The sequence below is a fragment of the Capricornis sumatraensis genome, chromosome 1 (assembly GCF_032405125.1).
Source record: "Capricornis sumatraensis isolate serow.1 chromosome 1, serow.2, whole genome shotgun sequence".
Classification (NCBI taxonomy): domain Eukaryota; kingdom Metazoa; phylum Chordata; class Mammalia; order Artiodactyla; family Bovidae; genus Capricornis; species Capricornis sumatraensis.
In genome coordinates this window covers 101,540,098-101,558,800 of record NC_091069.1, presented here as the reverse complement: position 1 = coordinate 101,558,800, position 18,703 = coordinate 101,540,098, and the positions used below count along the sequence as shown (strand labels likewise).

General features: G+C 45.6%; 1 protein-coding gene across 1 annotated transcript in view; it reads right to left on the bottom strand.

The window, feature by feature from the left end:
• AFF3 (ALF transcription elongation factor 3) overlaps window positions 1-18,703 on the bottom strand; it is a 565,373-nt gene that overhangs the window by 9,503 nt on the left and 537,167 nt on the right. Inside the window, exons 16-17 of the mRNA XM_068973380.1 lie at window positions 9,702-9,765; window positions 6,022-6,158 (exon numbers count right to left, since the gene is read on the bottom strand). Of these exons, the coding sequence (XP_068829481.1) occupies window positions 6,022-6,158; window positions 9,702-9,765 (201 nt within the window). The remainder of the gene's footprint in view (window positions 1-6,021; window positions 6,159-9,701; window positions 9,766-18,703) is intronic.

The following is an 18,703-nucleotide window of genomic DNA, read 5'->3' as shown; positions in this document are numbered from 1 at the left end:
GTTTCCTTCTCCAGGGGATCTTCCTGACCCAGGGACTGAAGCCCTGTCTCCTGCATTGGAGCCACGCGGAAGGCCTGACAGTTCTTTCTTGAAAGCCAGCTGAGGTTGCCCCATTTCCCCTAACCATGACATTACTGTCATGACTAGAACAAAATGACTTTGATGACCATCTAGCTACTTTCTGCTTTATAACATTACAAGTCCAAATTCTACAGATGGTCAAGAGTGTTATCCATTCAAGCATTACCCACATATATGGTGATGCATCCATTTTTACAAATTCTGATCTATGGCTGTGTGGCTGAGAAGATGTTGGTAAAGTTCAACCCTTTCAGACCAATCTCCAGAAAAATGTTTACTCTTTGTCTTCAGATGAATACGTGGGTTTACCTTTTTTTTTTTTTTTTTGATTGTTACAAAACTCTTATTTTGACAGCAGTATAACTGTCCTGGATGCATGACTAGCAGATTTTATGAACTTTACTCAATCTCACTTTTTCTCTGAACCAGCTGTCTATGGTCATTCCTTTCTCCAATAATACACCAGGTTATTTGCAGATCCTTGGAGAGACCTGAGGCAGGCTGGGGAATGGTCAGGGAGTCCTGGGTTCAAATCCCAGGTTAGTCACTTGTTAGTCATGGGAGCTTACACAAATTAACATCTTTAAGCCTCCTTTCCCTTCTTTATAAAGTAAGATGAGTACTTTACTGCTGATCGCATAGCATCGCTGTAGAGATTAAGTGAAACAGTATCTGTAAAGCTCTCAGCATAGTGGGCTGGCTTGTTGCAAGTTGCTCAAGAAATGGAACTGTTATTACATTGTCTCCAACACACGTAGATTGGTAGTGCTTTTAAAAAGTTTATTTTTGATAGGTAAGAAATGGATGTATTCAGAGTCACAGAAAAGCACACTCCACAGACAGTGTGGGCCATCGCAGAGGGCGAGTGTGTAAAAATCTATTTATTTTTAATTAGAAGATGATTGCTTGACAATATTGGTTTGGTTTCTGCCATACATCAGCGTGAATCACCCATAGGTATACTAACGTTCCCTCCCTCTTGAACCTCCCTCCTTTTTCGAGTGTATCCCCTTTGTTTAGTTTTCATAGGGTTATTTCTCACAGTTTATTGGTATCAACATTTTCTACTCTGCATGAAGAGCGGAAACCTTACTTCCATGTTTATGCCGTTAAATAACATTGCCTTGAGCATCAGACAGGCTTCCCTGGTAGCTCAGGTGGTAAAGAATCTTCCTACAATGTGGGAGACCTGCTGGGTTTGACCCCTGGGTCAGGAAGATCCCCTGGAGAAGGGAATGGCAACCCACTCCAGCATTTTTGCCTGGGAAATCCGTGGACAGTGGATCCTGGTGGGCTACAGTCCACGGGGTCGCAAAGAGTTGGACACGACTGAGCAAGTAACAGTGTGCATTGATCATCAGATGGCGGTATATTTTTTGTTTCAATCACTGAGCACTCTGGTTTATATAGCTCACGAGGAGGGTGGTTTATCGCACGTGCCCACAGTTCTTCGCTTCTGTTGCTTTTCCTTTCCTCCTATTGGTCCAAGATTCCTTCTTCTGCCGCTTCCTTTCTGTTTGAGAAACTTCCCTTAGCCAGCCTTCAAAGGTAGGTCTGTTAGATACAAGCTTTTCATCTTCCTTAGTCTGAGAATATTTTTATTTCCTCTTTATGCCTGAAGAACGAGGCCTCCCTGAATCTACGTGCATGGTTAGCCAGGTTTCCCTCCTTCAGCGCTGGAGACACGGCATGCCACTTCCGGCTTCCGTGGTGCTGGGCCGCACGCCGCTGCGCCGGAACCGGCGTCCCCCGTGGGTGCTGTGCCACTCCTCTCTCATTGCTTTCAGGACTTTCTGCTTGTTTTCTGTTTTCAGAGACGTAGTTTTGATGGTGTAGTGACATGCAGTGCTCTGGCTTTGGGCTGTTTGGAGTTTTCTCTGCTTCCGGAACCCGTAGGGTTATGTCTTTTGCCAAATTTGGCAAGTTTCAGTCATTACTTCTTTAAAAAAAATACAGTTCTATTTATTTGCTGATTTTGGCTCTTGCTGCGTGGGCTTTTCTCGAGCTGTGGTGAGCGGGGGCTACTCTCGAGCTGGAGTGGGAGGGCTTCTCCCGCTGCAGCTCCTGGGCTCAGTTTCTCTGGAGCACGTGGCATCTTCCTGCACCAGGGACTGAAGCCATGTCTCCTGCACGGGCAGGGGGATTCTTCGCCACGGAAGCCCTAGCCATTACTTCTTTCACGTATCTTTCAGCTCCATTCTCTCCTTCGGGGACCCCAAGGACGACCTGGAGGGTCTATTGTCATTGTGCTTGAAGCTCTCCACTTCTTTTTCAGTCTGGTTTCTTGGTTGCTTAGGTTGGGGGTAGGTTCTATTTCTTGGTCTCAAGTTCACTGATTCTATTCTCCGACATGGCTTCTCTGCTACTGTGCCCCCTCCAGTGAGGTTTATATTTCCGTTACATTTCTCAGTTCCATAATTTCCATTTGGTTCTTTTCCAAAATAACGTCTTCTTCTTTGTTGAGACTTCAATTTTTTTTGTTTGTTTGTTTCAAGAGAATTTGTAATTGCTTGTTGAAGCATTTTTCTGATAGTTGCTTTAAAATCCTTGTCAGATAATTCTAACACCTGGTTCGTCCTGGTTACTGGTGCCAACCAGTTGTCCTTTCTCATCTTGGCTGTGATTTTCTTGTTTCTTGGTATGACGAGTGAATTTCTACTGTATGTTAGACATTCTGCCTATCATGTTAGAAGACCCTGGGTCCTGTTTAAATATTTTCTTTTAAAAGCAAGTCATCCTGTTTAGGTTTAGCAGGCAAGTCCTAGCCTCCTTCTGTGGGATGTGGTTCCAATTACAATTTAATTTTCAGAGCCTTTGTGCTATAATTTTTTCCTAAAATTTTGGCATGTGGGATCTTTGTTTCCTGAAAAGGGACTGAACCCATGTCCCGCTGAAATGAAAGCATGGAGTCTTAACCACTGGACCTCCAAGGAAGTCTACATGGTGGAATTTTTGATTTGAGGAGGTGGGGTTCCACGTGCCAGTGTGCCCCAGGCACTTTCTCCTTGGTGGAGAGAGGAATTCTCTCACATCCTTAGCTGGGCACCTGAGGCAGGACCCCACCTCCCCAAAGAAAGTGCTCTTGGCTCCCCAGAGTCTCTCAGTGGGGGAAGGGAGTCTCAGACCTGGTGGGCAACATGCAGTTTCAGGCAGTAAATTAATGTTATCTTCCAACTCAGATAAGAAGAGCTCTTATTTTGGTTTTCAGAGCAGCTTAAGGGACTCTACTCAATCATCTAAAAAATGGACTGTATTTTCCACCCATGCAAAGTCCCATCCCTGGTGCAGAGTGGGTGTGCATGTCAGCACCTCCAGTGGTATCTGATGGAAACAGGCAATTACTGCTGCTTGGGTTTGTTTGTTTGTTCTTAAAGTGTGAATGCCTTAAGCAGACGGTGTACACTCCAGGTCACCACAGGCCCTGTGCCCCGCTGATCTGCACTGTTGACTGAGTACATACCATGTTGTAGGAGCTCCCCCAGGGGCTATGAGGACATTAACGAACAGATCCGCAACCCCCCCACACCCCTGTGCTCAAGGCACTTGCATCCTAGGACACCTTACAGCCCTGTGCCTGTCTGCTTCCTCCCACTTTCTCCCCTGCCTGCCTGTGGGCATCCACGTCTGTGCCTTATTCAGAGGATGAACCATGAGAAACTAAGATCATGGACGTGAGTTTAAGCAAACTCCTGGAGATGGTGAAGGGCGAGGGAGCCTGGCATGGTGCAGTCCATGGGGTTGCAAACAGTCGGACAAAACATAGCAACTGAACAGCAACAAGATCTCTTAAAGTAATTTTAAGTTTTTCTCTTTTACTATGGCAATTTCTTTTCTTCACAGTCCAAAATACTGTACCAAATAAGAAGACAGTATGAAGGAATCACCAGCGCATTGGTGTAGTAGAAATATTTTAATAAGAAAAAGGGCTGGACAGCGTTGACTTCCGAAACATTCTTGAAAAGTGCGTTTTGCAGATGATGTGTTCTTGATGTTGGGATGACAATTTCAAAGGCCGTCATCCTTTCCTGAATCCCGAAGAAGAGTGATGGAAAACACCGTTGACTTGGGTCAATGCATACCAAGAAGATTAAATTTAGGATAATTAGAAATCTTCCAGGGCTTCCCTGGAGGTCCAGTGGTTAAGAATCTGCTTGTCAATGAAGGGGACATGGGTTCCAGCCCTGGTCTGGGAGGAGCCCACATGTAGCAGAGCAACTAAGGCCGTGCTCTGAGATAAGAGGAGCCACGGTGAGGAGAGGCCCCACACCCCATAACGAAGAGCAGGCCCTGCTTTCCACAGCGAGAGAAAGCCCGTGCCCAGCGACGAATACCCAGCCCAGCCACGAGGAAATGAGAAACTGTCCATCTGGAATAGTGAGGCATGGTGAGACACAGTTACTCTCAGGTGGTCTAGAATCCCAGAACTAGAAAAATCTCTTGAAGTTAATTTTGGGAAGGGTTATTTCATATAGTGCATATTAGATGCTATTCCAAGCAGCTGAGCCAGCTACAGACATAAAACATGACACGGGCTCTCTCAGAACGATTAATGGGTGACATTCCCTTAATGGTTCATTAGCAGCATGAAGGATGTGCCTTTCCACGCAACCACCGTGGAAGGTAGGCGTCTCCCGCCTGTGGCCCTGCTGTGCCCCTGGCACAAAGCCTGAGTCTGTTTGCACCGTGGCCCGAACTCAGGCTGGGGGATGGTGCTCAGGTCCAAGCCTTAGACCAGAGCAAGGCCAGTACCTTTTCAGACAGAGCATCATAGGATGGGTTTCCTTTCCTAAAATCCCCTTGCGCCTTCTTTCCTGTTATTAAATACTCATGAATCATTTATTGATTGGAGTTAGAATTTGGATTATACAAGTCTAAATAATATTGAATCAGATAATAATAATAAAACCACAGCACAGAGGTGAAAAGAGTTCAAATTCTGCCACTTCCCAGCAGGTGAAGTCGGCAACTCATGTCTCCATCAGACAAAGCTTCCTTCCTGCTAGTGGGGTTGGAGGAGCCGCCCTCCCAACCCTCACTCACACAGAGATCAAAGGGGGCAGGTGATGCCAAAACACATTGCAAGCTCGTCCATCTTATTTGGGGGATGAACACTGGCTCTTGGTAGCTGACAGTGTGATCTTTTTTTGTCTCCCAAGAATAAATATAATAGATATTTATTTATAGCACAGATAGTTCTACATTGTACATTTCCGGTTTGAAAGTGAAAGCATTCATCATTCCATTGTGTCCAACTCTTTGCGACCCCATGGACGGGAGCTTGCCAGGCTCCTCTGTCCGTGGGATTCTCCAGGCAAGAATACTGCAGTGGGTTGCCATTCCCTTCTCCAGAGGTCCTTCTCGATCCAGGGGTCAAAACTGCATTTCCTGCATTGCAGGCAGGTTCTTTACTGTTGAGCCACCAGGGAAGCCCACATTTCAGGTTTAACCAACTTCATAAAGATACTTGAGGGCAGCCACATCCACAGGTTTAGACGCATGACTGTTTCATGATGAATTCTCCTCTCTTTTCTTTCCCGAATACCCTCTTTCAGGGCACGGTTCAAGGTAGAATTTATCCTCCTCATATTTTGTCCACTGCTCTAGAGGCAAGACCTGTTTCCTCATGCTCAGGTGCAGCGCTCTCTTAATATGTACCCCCCCGTCATTACAAAAGCTCTCAGGAAGCCTCCTTGTGGCTTCTCTTACATTGTCACTCTCATATACCGCATCTGCTCACAGTAAGCCCAGTGTACGGAATCCGACAGCATCGGAAACCATTTTCGAATACCCTCCAGTCGCCTGCTTGCTGTTGCAGTGGCAGGCCTGCTCACTGTTTCGACCCAGATGGTGTGATTGTTTCTGTGTTCATGGTACTTATACACACATATTCTTCCCTCCAGCTGCCTGCCCCACCCGCTTGCAAGGAAATGCAGTGCTTACCTGATGAGCTCAACTGTCTCTGAATACATGGTGTAAGGAGACTTGGACTCCATGGGGCCCTGTTCCATAGCATTTCCACACTCGATGAATGACAAGGCTGCTTCTGCGTAGTTCAGAGCCTTCCCAAACTTTTCCACCTGATCAAGAGAGTGAACACAGTGCCTTCCTCAAGAAGAGTTTTTCAAACAGCGTTGTCACAAAATCTATAGACTTTATTTGAGAAACTCGACTTTAAAGTTCCAAATGCTTGCGAATGGAACCCAGAAAAAAATAGAAATAAGGTAATTCCTTCTCTAGTTATTTTCACAGATCCCTGCTGGTTTAGGGCAAGTGCGTGAATGGTTAAACAGAGTTACGCCAAATCCATATCACAATCAGAATTGCACAGAACTTCATAGCTGCTCTAATTTCTCTTGTTCTCTTTCTTAACTCCTAATGGTCAAATCAGCTTCACTCCTTGGTCCTTGCTGTTGTGCTAAATATTGATATATGTGTGTACTCTGACTCTATGCGAGAGTTTTCACATTTTTATGGTATACTCCCACTTGGACAATTTAAGGCCTTGGTTATTATCTTTTACACTGTTTGTGACACCTATTAGGATGGTCAAAAAGTGCACTTGGGTTTTTCTGTAACATCGAACAACAACAACAACAAAACAAACAACCCAAAGCAAACTTTGTGGCCACACCAATACATCTCCACACCTCTGCGTAGTCATGTAGTTTTCAGTTGTTTCATGAATAGGACCTCGCCCCAAGGGAGAGGAAAGACAGGGAGGGGAGGCACAGCCCAAGGAACGGCATCAATGCTCATTGGATACAATGCTGAGCATCAGCAGAACTGATTTGGGAGCATTTGTTGCTGTTGTTTAGTTGCTAAGTCCTGTCCAACTCTTTTGTGACCCCATGGACTACAGTCCTCCAGGCTCCTCCGTCCATGGGATTCTCCAGGCAAGGATACTAGAGTGGGTAGCCAATCCCTTCTCCAGGGGATCTTCCTGACCCAGGAGCTGAACCTGTGTCTCCTGTGTTCTTTACCATTTGAGCCACAGGGGAAGCCTTTGTGGGGGACTGTAGACCCTCTAAACTTACGTTAATCTTTCCCTATATCAGCTTTACATTCTTAAGTTCTCATAAATCTAAATGTACACGTCAGATTCGTGTTTCTGTACATTCTCACTCTTGATGGATAGCACATTCTAAATTGGGATTGGATAATCTCCCAGGTTTTCAAACATTCATTCATGAAACAAAACAGAATTACAGAGAGTCTTAACTACTGATCTAAGTCTTGCCTCTAAAAAAAAAACAAAAAACCCTCTCATTATTCATGACACCTTAGGAAATGGAAATGTAAGGTGAAACTCTCCTGTGTTAGCAAATCAAACATTTAAACAGCTTTAACCCTAAGAGGAGTATTTCTTGGCAGTGCTTTTAGATTAAGGAAGTCATTTCTTTCAACAAGTATTTCCTGAAGTACCCGATTCTGTGTGATTTGCACTTGACACACAAAAGCTCCTTCTAGGAACATGTATTTAGAGAGAAAAAAAATGTGCACTCATGAGATAGCTCAAAGTGGAAAGGAGTCCATGATTAACTAGTGGAATGCAAAGGAGTCCAATGCCAAAGGGAGGGCAGGAAGGAGCAAGTGACAGGGCTACAGGGAGGCCGAGTGGCCTCCAGGAGGAGACCTGAAGGGACTCAGAAGGTGACCCAGGAAGGGAAAGTATGGTCTGGTGGAATCTGGGGAGGACATTGAAGGTGTGAGTATGCACAACAGTGAGAGTGTGTGTCTATGAGATACGACAGTGAGAGTGTGTGTCTATGAGATACTGTCAGTGTGCCCTCTGCAGGTGCAAAGCCCACTGGCTGGCACAAGGCAGGTGTGCTTAGAGGCGGCAGGGGGCCAGTGTGGTTGTAGCACAGTGTCACTGGGAAAGGCCAGGCTGGGCAAGGTGACACGGAATGAAGAATCCTGGTAAACCTTGGATGATTCAGGCAGGAAGCCTCCTGCTTTAAAATTCAGTGTGACCATGCACTGGCTTCTACTGGCAACCAGGCCTCCCCATCACGGAGGTCCCCAAACTTTTTGGCACCAGGGACCAGTTTTGTGGAAGGCAATCTTTCCAGACTGGAGTCGGGGCATGGTTTGGGGATGATTTTCATAAGGAGTGCACAACCTAGATCCCCTGAACTTGCAGTTCACAGTAGGGTTCACACTCCTAAGAGAATAGAATGTTGCTGCTGACCTGCAGGAGGCAGAGCTCAGGCAGTAAAGTGAGCGATGGGGAGCAGCTGAAATACAGATGAAGCTTTGCTTGCCCACCACTCACCTCCTGCTATGCAGTCTGGTTCCTAACGAATCAAAGACCCGTAGTGGTCTGTGGCACAGGGGTTGGGGACCCGTGCTCTATCAGACTGTGGGATTGTGAGGATAAGAACTCTACCTCCTACTTCCCTTCTGTATTTTCTGATACGCTGTGATTATTTCCCCTGTATACCAGTGGACCCAGGCAGTGAGCTTCATGCTAATAAATGCTTGGCGGGCAACCTCAGTAGCATTGGGGAGGGTGAGGTTACAGTTTATGCATCTGCAACCCTGGAAGAATAATACTCTGAAGGTCATTTGAGAGTCCGTTGGACTGCAAGGAGATCCAACCAGTCCATCCTAAAGGAGATCAGTCCTGAGCGTTCACTGGAAGGACTGATGTTGAAGCTGAAACTCCAATACTTTGGCCACTTCATGCGAAGAACTGACTCATTGGAAGAGACCCTGATGCTGGGCAAGATTGAGGGCAGGAGGAGAAGGGGATGACAGAGGATGAGATGGCTGGATGGCATCACCAACTCAATGGACATGAGTTTGGGTAAACTCTAGGAGGTGGTGATGGACAGGGAGGCCTGGCGTGTTGCAGTCCATCGGGTCACAGAGTTGGACGCGACTGAGCGACTGAACTGAACTGAAGGTCATTTGAGATACCTTACTCATCTCTAGTGCCCTGATTTCAGTTATGAATGCTGGAGGAGAGCAGAACTGAAATGACCAGGGAAGAAGGGGTCCTTTAGGATGAGATTTTCAGATGGGACAACCATATGTCTCTTACAGAAAAAAATCAGAAGTTTTCTATCTCTTGCCTGAAGGCATTAAACTTTCCCAAATAAGAAAACTTACTCTTTGAAAACATCAAATCATAGTAACTTTACGGTCTTGTGTGTGTGTAATAGTTTCTTGGTTGTCCAGTTTCAGAGGAAGTATTTACTTTGGCAGGTACACATGAAGAACAAAAGTCTTTTTGAAAAGGGATTTGATCCTGGGACCAAGCCAAGGATTGGCCAGGCTAACAAGGGAGAAAAATGCAAACCTTTTTTTTTTTTAAGGAAAAACAAAACAAAACAAAAAACTACCACCCACTGATTCCATTGCCTCTGGTTCCCATTCAAACTTTAGGCCTAAATTGAAATATTTGTTTATCCAGGGCTTCCTCCAAGTCAGACATTATTAGTTGAGGTCATAATTTATTGGGCCATGAGCACTGGATTATATAAACAATTCTGCATTTAACAGACCCAGCCATCCTTGTAATAGATTTTATAATTACTCTGGCTATGCTGCCCTAGCAATGAAGCTGCGGTACAAACGTAATTTGGAGGAACAGATCTGGAGAGAAAAGGTCTTACCATCGCATCTGCTTTATGCTTCATTCGCTTAGCTTCTTGCATAAAATAATCTGCACTGCGTGGCCTACAAGGAGAGAGTGACACGAAACATCATTACTGTGCAAGTGTAAGATCTTTACCAAATATTCTTTCCTTTGCTCAAACTTGAACCACAATTTCAAGACTCTGCTTAAGATGGAATCAAGTATATATTTTTTTGCATTTCCAAACTACTGCCTATATGTAAAAGACCACCACTATATTGCTCTTAAGTTAGCAATTCAAAAGATGCTCAATATATGTAGATAAATATATACATTTGCAGTGATTTTTTAACATGGATCCCCAATGCCTAATTTGTAAGTCAGATTTTTTTATCTCATGGCTAAGAAAATGCAAAATCTTATTTCACATGACATTTACATAAAACAATCCACTTTTGATATAAAGATGGCAAAGATATAATAATTGTATAGATGTGCATAGGTGTGTGTATTTGTCTAGCCTTATAAAAATCGGTGTTGTTTGTTTGCATAACTGGTACCTAAAGTTGTATGTGTCTCTATAATTATTTTAAAGCTTTGCAGTGAGAAATGAAAAGAGGTGATACTGGAATGGTTACATTCCAGTTGTAATGAAACTAATTGCAAAATGATGTCTACCTTGTCACAATGCAAACACGGCTTGTATTCTCTTGAGTTCTGATTAGCTGGCTGGTAAACATTTAACTCCAGGCCTGGGCATTATTAAAGCAATAACCCGACTCTGCTGCAAGATGAAGGTAATTCATCCAGAGACGAATCTGAGACTGTGAAATGACCCCAAGTTACACTAAACCACTCATCAGACAGCACCTTAAAGTACTTCATCAGGTGGATTTTAAAAAATCTACATAGTTTAAGTACCATCAGTATAAACTTTTTGTGTATTATGGGTCTTTATGTAATCAATAAACTTGACCTATTCATGAATACTCAACATAGGGCACCACGCCCTGAATGAGAGATAAGATGTTAGTAGTGATATTAATCATACACTGTGTAGTCTATTTAACATACTTACTTTGAACTGCCTTCTTTCAGATTCTAACGGGTCTTTTTCCATACTACAATATTAGGTAGCCAGAGCATCCTTTTATTCTAAGGGGTCAAAATGCTTAAAAAAAATCACACAGATCGTGTCAATGACATTACCATCCAAAGCTGTGATCCTCATTTGAATGGTTTAATCAATCAAACAAAGGGACAAACCAGGATCAAAGCAAATACTTAATCTTGGGTCACAAATCACAGAAGCAAGAGAAAGACCTTGGTTTTCTGTCTCTTCTTGCCCATAAAATATCATCAGCCCTTGTGGTAACACGCTGGGAATATTTAACTTTCCCAACAAGGAAATAGGAATGTGGCTGCAGGGCCCCCCTTATGTGTATGATGAAACTCCTGTCTCTGGGTCATGATCCCTTCATGTTTTCCCTGCCACACAGGCCTGAGCCCTTCCTTTCATCCTGACGGATCTGCACTGGTAGGTGAAGGCTGTGGGTTCCTTCAAAGGAGGGCCCAGCTTCGACCACCTCTTCTTTCTCCAATTTATTTCCTCTGTGTTTATTCCATTTGAATGACGTTTTGGTTGCTTTTCATGGTGGTTTATTCTTCTTTGTCCACAGATTGAACACATATTGGCTATCTGTTGGGTCTTTGATGCCAACTCTGGCAATTTACATTATTTTTGTTCTTGTTTTTTTAATAGACTGTCAAGTTTTCTGAGCAGTTTTAGGCTCAGAGCAAAATGAAGTGGAAAATACAGAGTCCCCATAAACCACTTGGTACACGTGCACAGCCTGCCTTACAACTAAACCCCCTCAATTGAGCAGCCCATTTGTTACAATTGATAAACCTAAACTGAGTGACCTCCTTGATGGTCCAGTGGCTAAGACTCAAAGCTCCCACTGCAGGGGGCCCCGGTTTGGTCCCTGGTTGGTGAACTAGATTCCCACATGCCATAACCAAGAGTTTTCATGCTCCACGAAAAGATCCCACATGCCGGCACAGCCAGATTAAAAACCCTAAACTAACATGTCATTATCACCTGAAGTCTGTAGTTGACATTTGGATGCACTCTTGGTGGGGCACATTCTATGGGTTTTGAAAACTGTAGGATGCCACACAGCCACCATAATAGCGCCATACAGAGTAGGCTCACATCTTAAAATCCTCTGCAATATTTTTTGTCTTTTTGCTGAATGCCCCAGAACAGAAGACCAGATCTACCGCTAGCTAGAAGCCAGGTCTGACTCCTGAGTTCAGATGGGGTCCTGCAGCCTACCTGTTCAGGAAAGGAGCTGCCGTACCTCCATCCATTTCCTCCCTGCTGCTATCACATGCTATGAACGCTTCCTTGTCACTATCCCCTTCTTTCCTCAAGGACCACATCCACCCAGGTCCAGGCTTTCATCACCTCTCCCGGCCTCGAGTTTCACTCCTGTCCCATCTCTCCTGAGCTTTAACTCTTGAGCAACGTTTGTAAAACATGGCTTTCGTTATATATCACCACCCTACTCATAGATCTAAAATCAAACTCCAGAGCCTCTGAAACTGAATCTCAGTCCTGGTCCTTAGTAAGCTTGCCTGACCCTCTTCACTGCATTACTTACTCACCAAGTCCCTCAACCACAGTGGGTGGTGTCCTCACTGGCTGGTCAACATTTCAGCGCTGTTTTAGAAGCCCTGCTCATCCCTCCTCTCCTCCCTAGAACACCCTCCTCTCTGCTCCTTCATGAAATGCTTACAGTGAGCCAGATGTTGCTCGTCTCTCAAATTCTCAGGCCCTAAGGCCTTTTTGCTGGGAAAGATTGAAGGCAGGAGGAGAAGGCAGCAACAGGATGAGATGGTTGGATGGCATGACTGACTCAACGGACATGAGTGTGAGCACACTCTGGGAGACGGTGAAGGACAGGGAGGCCTGGCGTGCTGCAGTCCATGGGGTCACAAAGAGTTGGACATGACTTAGTGACTGAACAACAACAAAAATCCTTCTTGGTAATTCTGGTTCATGCTCAGCTATGTCTTTCCTGATTTCAGATACCGCTTCTTGTTCGCACTTCGCTTCCAGGCATTTAATTACCTTCTGAGCTGTCCCGGGCTGCAGTCATTGCATGTGTGCAAATTGGCAGCTGGAATATTTTCAGCGTGGGCTCTGCTGTAGACCTCTTTGATCTTTCCACCTTGTTGTTGTAGGTACATGGTAGAAGAGAAATGAGTCCCCCGTGCATTCACATTTCGAGTTTAGAAGAGAAAGAGTGTGTTGGCTTCTGATGGGGTGCAGCCTCGAAGCCAACGAGCCAGAGAACATCTCCATGGCAACCTGATATTCTCTGCATCATTATCTGTCCCACACTCAAATAGAGGAGTTTGGTCATTTTTCTCTTGCCCTCTTTTTTTGTAGACCTTGTCACTGACAGATCATCATTTTTTCAAACGCATTTTGTTTTCATGAAAGAATTCTGGTAATAAGCCAAGGCATCTTCGTTTTTACTAGCCTTTTAAGTTATCCCCAGGGCAGCAGTGGCCTCGAATTCCCCATATGGATGCCGCCATCAGTGCTGTTTTTATCTGTAGTGTGTAAATGTATTCTTTAAACCTGAGATGGAGTCTGAGTCACAGACTCTCACAATAGTGTATGTGGATAAGTAACACATCCATTTTCTGACTGTATCACCGGAGTGACAACATTGACCTGAGATGCTGAAGAAATGTACTATCAGGGCCTATCTAGGCGCACATGAGAATTCTCATCTTTGCATCTTACTGCACTGACTCACTGAAGACTGCCTGCCGATTGGCCCTTTTTCTTCCTCTCAGGTGATTTCTAGAGTGTTGGTTCCAGGTCAGATCATTATAAAGGCAACTGGATGATGGGACGTCACCCAGATTGCCCGGCAACGCCATAGACACGTGCTGTCAGGAAGGCGTCACTCTGGTGGTGACCTTCAAGTCAGCAGGAAGATAAAACGGTTGTCACCATTGTGGCAGCTACAGAATATAAGACTGCAGAGGCCCTAAAACGAAACCCAGTTATCTCAGCGTTCAAACCGAGTTTTCCTCGAGTCTTCTTTTCTCTTTTTTTTTTAATGTGGAAAACCTAGAGTTTGGCTTTTTATTGTGATAACAACATTCTTCACATTGTTTCTCAGGGTAATGGTATGTGATGTTAATCTGTGAGAAAGCCTAAGAAAAGTACAGTTAAACATCACGCATGTGACTGACCACATCTCCAGGGCTCTTCAGAACCCGGGCTTGGAGCATCTGAAAACCTAGGCTGAGCCACACGTATCTCTGTTATAAGAGCTCTTGGCACCAAAAGTAATGTGACCACAGGATCCAGACAGCAACGTCCTCCTCTCCTCCCAGCGGCCCCACCAGCACACACGTGGCCTTAGTTCTAAGCAGCAGTAGGTCTGAGCCACCCTCTCGTTTCTGCTGGCCTGGGAGTATCACAGCGCCCTGACGCTTTGTTCTCCTGCGTGACTGACATGGAACCAAATGCTCTCCCACGGACAGGCTGGCAGGCAGCTTTCTGGGACTCCTACCTCTGTGAAACGCCCGTACCCACCCCCCTCCAACCCGGCAGAGCCAGCCTGTTTTGTGAAAACTGGCAGAGACGGAGAGCCTGACGTGTCTGAACAAACAGGTTCCCTGGCACCGCACAAGTCGAGATAATTTTCTTAGGGAGTTGGAATCCAAATCAGACAACGAGGCAACTGCACACCCAATGAATTCATCATCTGAGAGCCTGTCAGCCTGTCATCTGATAAGTCCTGCAGGTGTTACCATGGCCCAAGCTGTGAGGTTCTTTCTTCCCTAAGAAGAATGCGTATGAAGTGGAGGAACTGTTTTCCATGAATGCTGTGGCTGAGGGCACTTCATAGCCAGGGGCCCCGGTGCTGCCGTTGGCTTTATGAGCGCTTCCAGAAAGAAGTGAGAAGGCTGCTTACAGCTTCCCTAGTGATTCAGACAGTAAAGAATCTGCCTGCAATGCAGGAGACATGGGTTCGATCCCTGGGTCAGGAAGATCCTCTGGAGAAGGGAATGGCAACCCACTCCAGTATCCTTGCCTGGAGAATTTCATGGACAGAAGAACTTGGTGGGCTATAGTCCATGGGGTGGCAAAAAGTCGGACATGACCGAGCAACTAAGCACATTAGCTTTTAAGTACAAGGATTCAAATGCAGCTTTTGTTTCTATGCTCTTGATGTTGGCTGGGACCCCTAAATCCCTGGCTTCTCAGAAACATGAGCGATGACTCGTCGTGTCTCCTACAGGTCGCAGGCTCTCCCAGGAGGCTCCTCTCCTGGCCACACTTAGAAAATAACACGTGCTTTCTGGGACACGCAGGCTAAACGTGGCCGGCTGTTGTCACCCTATCATAAGCAACTTCCTGTTTAAGTGGAAACTCATCAATTTGATTGCTGTTCTTCTCCAGGTGTTACAGGTAAGATAAAATCATTTTACAAAGCCCTTCAAAGGATCAGAGGGCTCAGATTTCAATCAGAATGATCTGAAAGGCCTTGTCCACCATTCTTGCCCTCCCAACCTCTGGCCAAATCCTTTTGTTCCTTCTCTCTCTCTGTTTTGACTAAAAACAAACAAAAAAACCTTGGCTGAGAGGGACTTCATAAGGGAAAAAATTCCATATGAAGAAAGAAAGGCACAGGAATGGTATTATCAGAAAGGGTGGGGTCCAGCTTTGAAGCGATGGGAAGCGGGGGGGGGGGCCGCTCGGGAGGGGAATGGTCACAGCCAGCCCACCACAGGAGTGCCTTGCCTTGATCTAATATCACCTACATAAGGATTTCAGTTGGGGTCCTTTGAATAAATCACCTGACCTTTCACTTACGGGAGTCTTCCATCATCTATAAAATTAAAATCCTTTCAGCTATAAGAATGCTAAGTATCATGACATCATAAGTGCCAATTTCATCTTCCTGACCTGCCAGCCACATGGCACAGGCCGCGGCTTCAGCATCGCGTGGCAAGGGAGTCTTTTCTTGGCGTCTGGAGGTTTCAGTAGCTGGGCTCCTGTAATCGATGCCATGGGGACAGATGGGGCGTTTGGAGGTTTGGCTGAATGTGATGATCGTGACTGACTCTTCCTTGTGAAATGTGGGCAACAGTCGGCACATCCTTCTGGAAGCGGCAGGCACGTTGGCACCTGGGGTTCTCTGGCTCCCTGGCACAGCAATATGGCATGGGGGAACGGAGGCCAAGCGCTTCACCATCAGCTGTGCTCAGACGTCTGCACCGAGGCCTTCATGACACAGCTGTTCCCTAGATTTTCCACCGCCAATAACTCTCCCGTCACTAGTGATGACACCAAGCGATTTCTAGCTCATGGCTTTGCACTAATAAGATCGGTTTCTAGGCTTTGGGTTGAATGAAGTGCTGTCACTCATGGACATAAATTCCTAACAGATTTTTGAAACAAAAGTTTGGTAATCACACCAGTGTCACCTTAAAACCAGAGCTGCCCATTAAAATGAATGAAATAATGCCATTTGCAGCAACATGGATGGCCCTAGACATTGTCATACGGAGTGAAGATAGTCAGACAGAGAAGGAGGAATATCGGATGCCATCCCTTACATGTGGAATCTAAAAAGAAGTGCTACAAACGCACTTACTTATAAAACAGAGACTCATGGACTTACAGAATGGACTTACGGTTGCCAAAGGGAAGGCTGTGGGGAGGGATGATTAGGGAGCTTGGGATCCATATGTATACACTGCTATATTTAAAATGTCGTGTGGGTGCCTAGTTGCTCAGTCCTGTCTGACTCTTTTGGGCTTCCCAGGTGGCACTAGTGGTAAAGAACCCGCCTGCCAATGCAGGAGACAAAAGAGACCTGGGTTTGATCCCTGGGTTGGGAAGATGCCCTGGAGGAGGGCCTGGCAACCCACTCCAGTATTCTTGTCTGGAGAATCCCATGGACAGAGGCGCCTGGTGGGCTGCAGTCCATGGGGCCGCAAAGAGTCGGACATGACTGAAGAGACAGCACGCACGCACACGTCTGACTCTCTGCAACCACATGAACTGGAGCCCACCAGGCTCCTCTGTCCATGCGATTTTCCAGGCAAGGATACTGGAGTGGGCTGACATCTCCCTCTCCAGGGGATCTTCCCAGCCTAGGGACCACACCCTCATCTCATGTGTCTTCTGCACTGCAGGTACGTCCTTTACCCACTGAGCCACTGGAGAAGCCCCATCATATTTAAAACGGATAACCAGCAAGGATTATAGCACAGGGGATTCTGCTCAGGGTTATGTGGCAGCCTGGATGGGAGGGGAGTTTGGGGGAGAATGGACACAGGTCTATGGATGGCTGCCTCCCTTTGCTATTCACCTGAAGCTATTACAACATTGTGAATCAGCTATTCCCTAATACAAAATAAGAAGCTTAAAAAAAAAAAACCAACCCTGCTGAGGAGTGAAAGTGGCACACGGCTAAACGGCTAAACGTCAGGGGAGGAGGAGGTGCAGTCATTACTGCCTCCCATCTGAGCCTGCAGGATAGGCTGATCTGGATCACATTTTAAAAATAAGTTATTCTGGTCAGTTCTATCTCCATTCTGAAGGCACCACCTGGTACCTGCTGAATTGGTAAGTAACCTAGGAAAAGGGGCTGGAAGCCTATGAATTTAAATTGACTTGCCTGTAGTAATTCCTTACATTCACGGGAAAAATAAAAAGAAAAAAAAGATGCAGGCACTACCCCTTGCCCCCGCCAGACAGGCTTCCCTGGTGGCTCAGATGGTGAAGAATCTGCCTGCAGTGCAGAAGACCTGGGTTTGATCCCTGGGTTGGGAAGATCCCCTGGAGGAGGGCATGGCGACCCACTCCAGTATTTTTGCCTGGAGAATTCCATGGACAGAGAAGCCTGGCAGGCTACAGTCCATGGGGTTGCAAGAGACGAACGTGACTAAGCAACTAACATTTTCACCCCCGCTCCCCCAGAATGTGATTCCACTTAGGGTGACTCAACAGTTGTTACTGGAGTGCCTGCTGAATTCTGGCTGTTGTCTGAAATGCACGTGTATTCAACCATTAACGAGTATTTATAATACAAAAGGATGAGTTTACTATTTTTTTTTTTTTAAAGCTACAGGATGTAGCTCTGAAAGTGAAATGGCACGATGGCAACTGTTACTTTTGGGAATGCAGTAACTGGATTTCTAGCAGCTCTAAATCATTTTGGTGCCAATTCTCTAGTTCTTTCTTTCCTTCGGGTGGTCTCTCTTTGTTCATGTCACTGCCTGTTGACACCTCCAGTGAGGAGAAGTCAAGGAAAGTGACAGGAGCCAGGTCATGGTCCTTGAAACCGGTGCAGAGTGGAGAGAAAGCAGGAGGCTGAAAATCGCAGAGGAGCTTCCTAGAGAGGCCGCCCATGTACCGCCATCTTCCCTGAATTAATAACTGAAGGAATGAAGCAGACACCCCCACTCCCGCTCCTGGACCTCAGCACATACCAGCTCAACACTTCACACACTTTTAGGGGACTTCCTAGCCCAGTGATCTCTTAAGACCCATATTTTTATTGTTCCGAGGAACAGACAGTGCCTGCTGTTGCTTTTCAAGCCTGAAGAATTTCCCCGCGATTTTCTCAGTTCAGTGGTTGAGTGGCTGTTTGAGCCGCGTGTTTCTTTTATTGTCACGGATTTCAAATCAATTGGGACACATGGCAATTGGAAGATGTCTCTCTCTCCGTATGATGGATATGTAAGAGGGCTTTTAAAAAATTCTATCTATATCCATAAAAGGAGAAACAGTTTTTTTGTAGCTGTCAGCCAGAAAAATCACAGTTTGCTAATGGGAAGAATGCATGATAACAGCCTCTTGGTTTGATACAGATAGGGACAAAATTATATTAGCCACCGTCTCAGCAGATTGAGAGACATTTCCTCTTGTAAACAGTCCAAGGAGCTGCAGGTCCAAGTAGGACCATTTAGCTGTTGCTGTTTTAGACTTAGTTT